Here is a 9,451-nt window from a genome sequence, read left to right as displayed (position 1 = left end):
TCAAGTAAAAGTAGCTCTACACGCTCACCGTTGTGAGCTATTTTCAAACAGCCTTGGTATAAAATAGGGCTATATAAAAGTGTGTTTTATGTTTTTTGTTTTAAGTTTTATTTAATATTATATGCAAAGTAACTTGCTATGACTATAACTAGTTAGTATAGTTTTCAAATATTTGTGCAGTGGAGTAAAAGTACAATATTTTTTTCTCCAAGATCATGTAGTCAAAGTGGAATAGAAGTACAAGTATTGGAATAGCTACTCAAATAAAGTAGGCCTACCTCGGAAGTGTACAAGAAGACTTAAGTAACGTAAGTAGAGTATTTGAGTAAATGTACTTTACATCTAGTGACGTGAGCTTAGTAACCGCCCAGTTCCACACACGGCTCTGTCGGTTCGCTTGTCACAATAATTCATTTATATTCACACACCACGTTTCAAAAAGTTCGCCCGACGCCGTGCTGCTGTTTGGGTTCTGGACAGGAGAAGTCATGGCTGTGCTTTCATGAATGTAAAGTTTAGTTTGTTTGGGTTGTTTTGTGAGGATCGATCGTTCCATCAAACATGAGAAGCAGAAGTAACTCGGGCGTGAAACTCGACAACTATGCTCGCATCGTTCATCAAACCATCCTGAAGTACCAAGTGAGTGTTGTTGTTGTTGTTGTTGTTGTTGGTGTGTGTGTGTGTGTGTGTGTGTGTGTGTGTGTGTGTGTGTGTGTGTGTGTGTGTGTGTGTGTGTGTGTGTGTGTGTGTGTGTGTGTGTGTGTGTGTGTGTGTGTGTGTGTGTGTGTGTGTGTGTGTGTGTTGTGTGTTAAATTGTATTCAGCCGTTTCAACTCTGCACTGACACACACACACACACACACACACACACACACACACACACACACACACACACACACTGTAGACAGTTCTTGTAATTGCTGTATAACTTTCATAAAGCATGTATTACTGACAATGTAGTAGTAGGCTAATAGCTTTTGTGTCACCATCATGGTTCAGTTGGTTAAACATTTCTTTGCACGCACATGCATGCATGCACGTGCACTCACATGCCATGCCATTCATCATTCTACAGCTGAATGAGACACACACACGCACACGCACACACACTGTTTTCCTTACAGCAGTTACATGAACCCAGCAGACTAGAATAGCTTCCTCTCCTCTCCAGTCATTTCCTAGAACCCTATTAGTAACTAGATAGGTAAAGACTGGAGTGTAAATCCCTCCAACTGTCTGATGGTTGTAATGAGATGTATTAAATAGATAGGGGTGCACGTTAACAGTTAATCAAACTTATTGATTTAATGGATTTTAAAACTAGTAAGACTCCTCAGGGCGACAAATGTCTTGGCCGTCTGACCAGTGATGTACTGTATATCGGACCAGTTACCCATATACTGTATGGAGATCCATGTACTGTATATGGAGAGATGCTGTGAGACCCCAAACATGCTTACCGGTACTCAGTTATTCGTTATGTGAAAATCCTATGACATCTATCACATCTGACATCATACATACAATCCCTTTTATGCTGTAAACAGGACAACCATTCTGATCATGCATTCTGGTCTAGCATTGGACTTGACTCAGTTCTCTGGAATGTAACGCATTTATTTTATTTGGACCACTAGTAGAAACATCTCGCAAAAGGGGTCCACACACCACTTCTGAGTGCATGTTTGAATTGGATCCAGACAAAAACCACAGCCCTGACAGTCAACTCCTTATTGTCAAATTACATTATTCTTCCCAGAAAATGTTTCTTTGAAGAATAATGTAGACAAAACTTCAACACTTTGAGAAGATGATCTATAACTAAAATGAGTTAAAAGATCAGTAAGTAAGGGACATCAACAGTTCAATGTCTGTGGTTTGATTCTGACTGTAAACCTGTGTTTCATGTGTTTTCCCCTGTTTGTCCTTAGCTTCCTGTCTCTACAATGTCCTGTGTGAAATAAAGCCACAACTGCCCTAAAAAGATGAAGGTGCAATATAGTGAAGGGTCTACATGTTAGAAACGAGTTCACAGCCACTTTCATGAATCACCAGCTGCTTAGTTGAAATGTCAGCATTGTGCACAACTGAAAATCTTTTATTTATATATTTCAATTAAAAATAGTTATAAGTCAGGGCACTCAGCACAGCAGCACAAATGAAGCACCGTGGCTTTACTTTGTAACTATTTGTAGGTGAATCCCATAGCCCCCATGCTTAGACTGCTGTGTCCTTCAGTTGTAAAATGTGGCCTAAGCTAGTTGTGAACATTGCATGTTGAGTTCTGTACAGTGAATCCAATAATGATAATGGGTAAAAGACAAATAAATAGACAAATCCCTGACAATGATGTCACCGGCATGTACTGTACATTTTGGCGGCATCCTCAGCCCACCTCTGATACACGGTGAGTAGACAGAAAGTGTACAGTCGGATAGTGAGAGCATTGGTGGATCATACTGTATTTGGAGATGAGGTTGGGGAAATTAGTGGAGGCACCTCTGTGGCCTACTGGCAGTGTGCTGCATACACACACAATACATTTGGCGCTGATGATAATTCTAGCAGCTTGCGAGATGAATACTGTAGCTCAAGATAGACACACATGAGCACACAAGTGTGCATGATTTCTGTCCTCCCTAACTTAAACCCTCTCCATCTGTCCTGCTGTGAGGAGATTAAACCACTGCACTGTAGCGTGTCTCCAATCCAGATCAACCGATTCCCAAACTCATGCAAGCCTGTTATGTCATAACAGCAGGCAGCAAGGGATGGTGATGATGATGGTAGTAGCATGTAACGCACACACACAGAGAACACATCACATATTGGATTATGATGGATTTGGGCCATGCAACAGACATAAGGTTTCATAAGGTTGGGGTGAAAATCCTGTTCAGAGCACACATTTCAAGAAAAGTTTGTTTTATTGTGTCAAGGACCCAGTAACAGTGCTGCTGTGTGTGTGTGTGTTGTCTTGTCTAGAACCCAGTAACAGCATTACTGTATGTTTTATTGTGTCTAGGACCTAGTAACAGTGCTGCAGTTTGTTTCTTTCTGTCTAGGACCCAGTAACAGGGTTACTGTGTGTTTAATTCTGTCTAGGACCCAGTAACTAACAGAGTTACTATGTGTTTTTGTCTTGTCTAGGACCCAGTGACAGGGTTACTACCAGCCAGTACAGAGCAGCCTCATGCCTGGATCAGAGACAACGTCTACAGCATCCTGTCAGTCTGGGCTCTCAGTCTGGCTTACAGGAAGAACGCTGATCGAGATGAGGACAAGGCCAAGGCCTACGAACTGGAGCAGGTAGGTGTGTGTGCGAGTGTGTGTGAGAGTGATTGTGTGTGTGCATCCCTGTGTGTGCATGTTTAGAATTTAAACACCTATTTTTGATCCACATGGTGATCAGATTGGGCTACTACTGCTGAGATTAATTGAGTCGGATTAAAAACAACCGTTTCCATAACACCTGTCTCTCCACCTGTCTCCATCTTTTAGGTTTTATTTTTAGATGATTACCTCATTCTATAATGGTGTTATTCAAATTAGCAGCATATGATGAAAAAACGATAGAGGTTCTACTTTTCTTCACCTTCTGACAAATGGGTGAAAATGTAAGCCAAAAAGGTTTCCCACCCCTGGTTTGAGTATATGGTCCAGGCGCAGGGATTGTATCTTGCCTGTCCTGCAGGCAGAGCACAGTCAGGGGTTATATGTGTGTGGGTGTGCCCGTGCTCACGTCTGTGTCCTTCCTCTGTGCTGAGAGAGCGTTCCATTTGGCATGGAGTACAGTAGTGTCATATTTCTGTGCCTGCTTACAGAGGATGCTGTGTTGCAAATGTGACTGTGTCTGTGTTCCCCTCTAGAGTGTGGTGAAACTAATGAGAGGGATTCTTCAGTGCATAATGAGACAGGTACAGTATGTCAATGGTGCTAATCTTTCCATTCAAACTAATCATGTTCTTTCTCTGACACACATATTCACAGATTTAGGACAGTGGCTAATTTCCCCTGGTGAGAAATTAAAATGGAGTGTGTTTGACCAGTTATTTGGATACAAAAATTGAGACTTTGTGTGCACACAAGGTTGCAGAAAGAAACGATTCCCAAACCAGCCAATCGGCCTCTACCATCAATATATCAGTCAATCAATCCCTCAATCTACCTACCTACCCATACAGTTGAGGAAGAAATGATATGGCTGCATATGTATAACATTTATATCTTACCATCTCTTATAGTACTTCTGAAATACATTATGATATTTGGTACCTTGTAAGAGTCTAAATGACTCCACTGGGCCTGATAGCTAATGTTTTGTTACAGCGTATCTTGTTATGGTTCAGCTCGTCCTTGAAGCAGCAACAGTATAACTGTGATCTGTGACTTGTGCCTCTTGGCAGAACTACCATACCACTGACCTGAAGTGTTATTGTACTGTTCTTCATGATATCATGTACATAATGCATAACCATCAGCACCTAGAATATTGTCTGCTCTCCTAATTGCCTCATCGATTACTTATTGATCCGAATTCCACGACACATTCCTCCACTCACTCCATCATCCATCCATCTGTAATTTTTCTCATCCATGTATGCATTCATCCGTCCATCCACCCAAAGATCCTACCTCTAACTCTCCGCCTCCCACAGCTGGACAAGGTGGAGAAGTTTAAGTACAGTAAGAGTACGTCGGACTCGCTGCATGCCAAGTACAACACCAGGACCTGTGGGACGGTGGTGGCTGATGACCAGTGGGGACATCTGCAGGTGGACGCCACCTCTCTGTTCCTCCTCTTCCTCGCGCAGATGACGGCCTCAGGTGAGAGTGTGTGTGTGTGTGTGTGTGTGTGTGTGTGTGTGTGTGTGTGTGTGTGTGTGTGTGTGTGTGTGTGTGTGTGTGTGTTTGTGTGTGGCAGATCATCCCTTTCATTGGCGTTGTTCCAGTGAAACAGCAGTTAAACGATGTGAGGCAAATGAAATGCTTTTAGTCTCAGATTGAATGCTCAGGGTATTGATCGTGTGGTCTCATGTGACTGGAATATAACACAGATAATGCCTGTGTTAAAATGCATAATGCTCCTTGCATGGTCCAATATCATCATCACTTTGAATACATCTGCTACTAGTTTAAACAACAGATTCATATTTATATATACTGTATGCACAGTTGTCACATAACAGAAAAGAGTGAGTATCGATCTGTTTGCCTATAAAACGATTCGGTGTGTGTGCACTTTTTATTCCAGGTCTCCATATTGTCTACACGCTAGACGAAGTGGATGTGGTTCAGAACCTGATGTTCTACATAGAGGCTGCCTACAAAGTTGCTGTAAGCATTCTTTGCATAATAACCCCCAACATGTTGCACGTCCATTCAAACAGTTGGAGAGCTGGGAGAGATACGGGGCACGGAAAATGGCGACTGTTTTGCACCGTCCTGCCCACCACTGTGGAAAGGTTTCAATCCTCTGTTGTCTGTGGCTTGGCTGGGCTCTCGAACAAAGGGTGGGGAAGCCGGCAGGGATGGGTGATCTATGTTGCTGCACTAGCAACTGCTGCAGTTTATTCAGTGGGGAAAGGAACTGGAAGGAATGGCGTGTTCCTCCACATGTGTTAGGTCCTCCTGATGAAACTCCTCACTGTCAGGTGAAAAGAAGCCGATGCTGACTTCATGTGTATCGTAGAAGACACGTGGTTGTCTGCACCCACATGACCAACTGTAGAGACAGTAGTGACAAGAACTACACGAGTGTGGACTGTGGGTGGGAATTGGCATGATGACTAAATTGGGGGGAGGGTTAAAAAGGAAAGCAGGATAAGGGTACTTGAGGCCAAACTGGGGCCATAAATTGACGTATTCACATGTTTTAAAAGTAGGTTGTGTTGTCATGACAATACTTTGTCTCCTTCTGGTGTCCCACAGGATTATGGGATGTGGGAAAGAGGGGACAAGACGAACCAGGGCATCACCGAACTGAATGCCAGCTCCATAGGCATGGCCAAGGTCGGTATGAATGCACACAATGACACACACCAATGGTGGAGATTCATAAAGACAGTTTAATGTCTTCTAGTTTACTCGGAATTCCCCAGAGTCGTCCCACAGAGTTGTAAGAGCTCTTCATCATACTGTACACTCTTATCAATTCAAAAAGAAAAGAAGGCATTTGTGAAATTAAAGTAGTGACTGTGTTGTCGAAATACCAAGACTGTTGGTACTAAACCGGAGCTGGTCCAACGTTTGGTGCTTGCAAGTTGGAAAGAACCAATTTCTTTCTGAAAAATATCAAACTTAGTGTTGTCTTTATAGGCTTATAAACACATGTTATAAAGATTTGGGTTGCGACAATTCTCAGACAGAGCGGATGTATGCGTGGAGATGAGCTGGTGACAAAATGTACATCATAAATGCATCGTGGCGATGCTCTTAGCATTCAGGTAAATCCAGATGATATCAAACTGTCTGTGTGAATCTCCACTATATTCATTTGAGGTCATCAAGGGCCTCCAAATGTTGATTGTGCAAACCAGCATGCATAATGCCTTTTAAAATGACAAATTACGCATACCTTACCCAGAGTTCAGAATGAGCAGAGAAAGCATGACCCTTAGTCAATAAACAACAAGGTAAGCAGTCACATAAGTAGAGTGGAGAGAGCATCTGTCTATACAACATGCTTTTGATTCTGAACACAATTACTGCTAGCATGGAAACCACTGTGCAGTTATCACATGTGACCTTTGCACAGACCCCGAGTCTCAATGATAGAACATAGAGAGAGAGAGAGAGAGAGAGAGAGAGAGAGAGAGAGAGAGAGAGAGAGAGAATGAGGGACAGAGAGAGAGAGCACTGTTGGGCAGCTGAGAATCCAATGTTTCATGGATGACTGAAGAGATAATTAACACTTTGATATACCTGCAACTGCTGCCAGCCTCTCTCTCTCTCTCTCTCTCTCTCTCTCTCTCTCACACACTCACACACACACACACACACACACACACACACACACACACACACACACACACACACACACACACACACACGCATGGCATGCCCCGTGTTAGCCTTGGTTGTGAAGGTATCAGGTTCATACAGTAGTAGTAGAACCTCTGAGGTTTCCAAGAATGCACTCTCATTCAGGTCAACATAACCTAGTGCACAGCGCACACACACACACACACACACACACACACCGCGCGCGCACACACACACACACACACACACACACACACACACACACACACACACACACACACACACACACACACACACACACACACACACACACACTTGCACACACACATGCACACACAGGCTAATTTCAGACTTAATGGAAAGGGGAACTACAGTGGTACATTCCCTGCTCGCTCTGTCAGGAGGTTGCATTCATCATCAGTGGTGTTGACAGCAGCAACATAACATGAGCCGGGAGCTCTGAGCCCATGCTGGGTTGTTTGTTGTGCTGTTATCTGTTCTGTGTTGTATGATTCTGCTTGATGCTTTTGTCCGTTCTTATCGGAGACGGGATTTGAAACCATACTCTGCCATTATTACTGTATATTCTATTCTACATACTATACGATTCTATACTATACTATTTTACTATATTATGCTTTTGTCTATTCTTCTCTGAGCTGGGATTTGAACTCATCTTTTGCTGTGTTATCCGTTCTATACAATACTATATTGTTGCCCTCTTTCCTCTGCTCCTCTTAATCACCTAAGCCTGATAACAGTGTGCTTTGCTTCATGTCAAATAGCGATAGATTTTAAAAATATCAATTTCACCTATTTTCACCAAATGTTTTTTTTTTTTTTTATTAGAGTTCAGTAAACAATATCACAACAGAGGGAGTGCTGTTGTACTGTAATGTCCGTAGCTGTGATCCAGGATGGATCGCACACAGTGGCAAGAGTTGTTTTTTCTTTATTGTTGCATTTGCATGGATGAGAAACAAACGTTTCGGCTGTAAGCCTTCTTCAGTGTGAAGAAGGCTTACAGCCAACACTGAAGAAGGCTTACAGCCGAAACGTTTGTTTCTCATCCATGCAAATGCAACAATAAAGAAAAACAACTCTTGCCACTGTGTGCGATCCATCCTCCTCCTTCTACATGTTGATTTAAACGGATACCGCACCAGTAGAGTCAGAGCGCGGTGGTAACCAAAAAGTCTATTCGTAGCTGTGATCCAGTCATTAAGCATGATGACTACAGGCTGAGTGCTGAACATAATCACAGCCATGCTGATATTCAGCACAAAAGCATACAACTACAGATTATGATCGCCAAGTAGTTCCGCAAATTCACAGCAACTGTTGGGGTATTTTCTACAGTTCATTTATTTTGCTCAAATGTAGAATTTGTCCTCTGCATTTTACTCATCCCAACTATCTCTGTGGATGTCATTAATACGGCGCCCAGGGACCAATTAGGGGTTTAGTGTCCCTGAGTGAACCGGTGGTGCATGGGGACAAACCAGTGACCTTCTGATCCCCAGAGGGCTTCTCTCTGCCCACGTGCCATCCTCTGCTGTCATGTAATCCTGGTGTTGTGGTGTTTGTCTGTGCCCTGCAGGCAGCCCTGGAGGCCCTCGATGACCTCAACCTGTTTGGAGCTGAAGGAGGGCCCAGCTCCGTGGTGCACGCACTGGTCGATGACATCCAGCACTGTCAGGTACACACAAACACTGTCACTCACGACGTACTGCCACATGCACTTATCCACCCATTCATAATCTCAAGATAGATTGCCCCTTCTTTTTTCTTTTTTGCTGATGGGTTCCCAGATTGACCCATTCATAAGAAATACAAAAACAACAATATATATGTTTAATTTGCTGGTGTGCATCATCATTTTTGGTCAACAAATCAAGACAGAGACGGTCTTAAGTGTTGGATGAAATGCAAACATTAAGTCTCTCTCTCCATCTTTCTTCCTGTGTGTCAGTCCATCCTGACCTCCATGCTGCCCAAGGCGTCCATATCTAAGGAGGTGGACGCAGGCGTGTTGGCCATCATCTCCTACCCTGCCTTCGCTGTGGAGGACCTCAACCTGGTCAACATCACTAAAGAGGAGATCATCTCCAAGCTACAGGTCAGTGACATGAAAGTGAATGCAGTACATCTTCATGGTCTCATACATAATAATTATTCTGGTCTTATGACCGGTTCCTATAACGGTTCCTGGAATTTCTCATGAACGTTCATTTGGCCCAGCTGTGTGCATTGGAAGCGACTGTGGTGACGTCTCGCTACATGTGAGAGCGAGGCGGATACGCCCACTCAAAGCAGAGTCTACGACAGCTGAACGAGGATCAGAATGCTAGTATCCTTCAAGACAGACGGAGCTAACGTTAGCGCAGCAGCAAAACTACTCATGATTGTGGTTGCACTTTACAAGAGAGGAAAAAAAGAATGCAAACAAAGTGAACGAAATGCAGTGC

At 43.3% G+C, this 9,451-nt stretch overlaps 1 protein-coding gene across 4 annotated transcripts in view; it reads left to right on the top strand.

Moving 5' to 3' along the window:
- The first annotated feature begins 501 nt into the window (after nucleotides 1–501).
- The window catches only part of phka1a (phosphorylase kinase, alpha 1a (muscle)), a 55,864-nt gene continuing 46,914 nt past the window's right edge, over nucleotides 502–9,451 (top strand). For all 4 annotated transcript variants that reach the window (XM_080742074.1, XM_080742075.1, XM_080742073.1 and 1 more), the window contains exons 1-8: nucleotides 502–639; nucleotides 3,150–3,308; nucleotides 3,869–3,916; nucleotides 4,658–4,826; nucleotides 5,254–5,336; nucleotides 5,931–6,011; nucleotides 8,584–8,682; nucleotides 8,956–9,102. In XM_080742074.1, the coding sequence (XP_080598200.1) occupies nucleotides 562–639; nucleotides 3,150–3,308; nucleotides 3,869–3,916; nucleotides 4,658–4,826; nucleotides 5,254–5,336; nucleotides 5,931–6,011; nucleotides 8,584–8,682; nucleotides 8,956–9,102 (864 nt within the window). In that variant the 5' untranslated portion in view covers nucleotides 502–561. The remainder of the gene's footprint in view (nucleotides 640–3,149; nucleotides 3,309–3,868; nucleotides 3,917–4,657; nucleotides 4,827–5,253; nucleotides 5,337–5,930; nucleotides 6,012–8,583; nucleotides 8,683–8,955; nucleotides 9,103–9,451) is intronic.

This window comes from Nannobrachium achirus (assembly GCF_963921795.1).
Source record: "Nannobrachium achirus genome assembly, chromosome: 14".
Classification (NCBI taxonomy): domain Eukaryota; kingdom Metazoa; phylum Chordata; class Actinopteri; order Myctophiformes; family Myctophidae; genus Nannobrachium; species Nannobrachium achirus.
The sequence above is the reverse complement of the archived record's forward strand: the minus strand, read 5'-3'. Positions and strand labels throughout refer to the sequence as shown.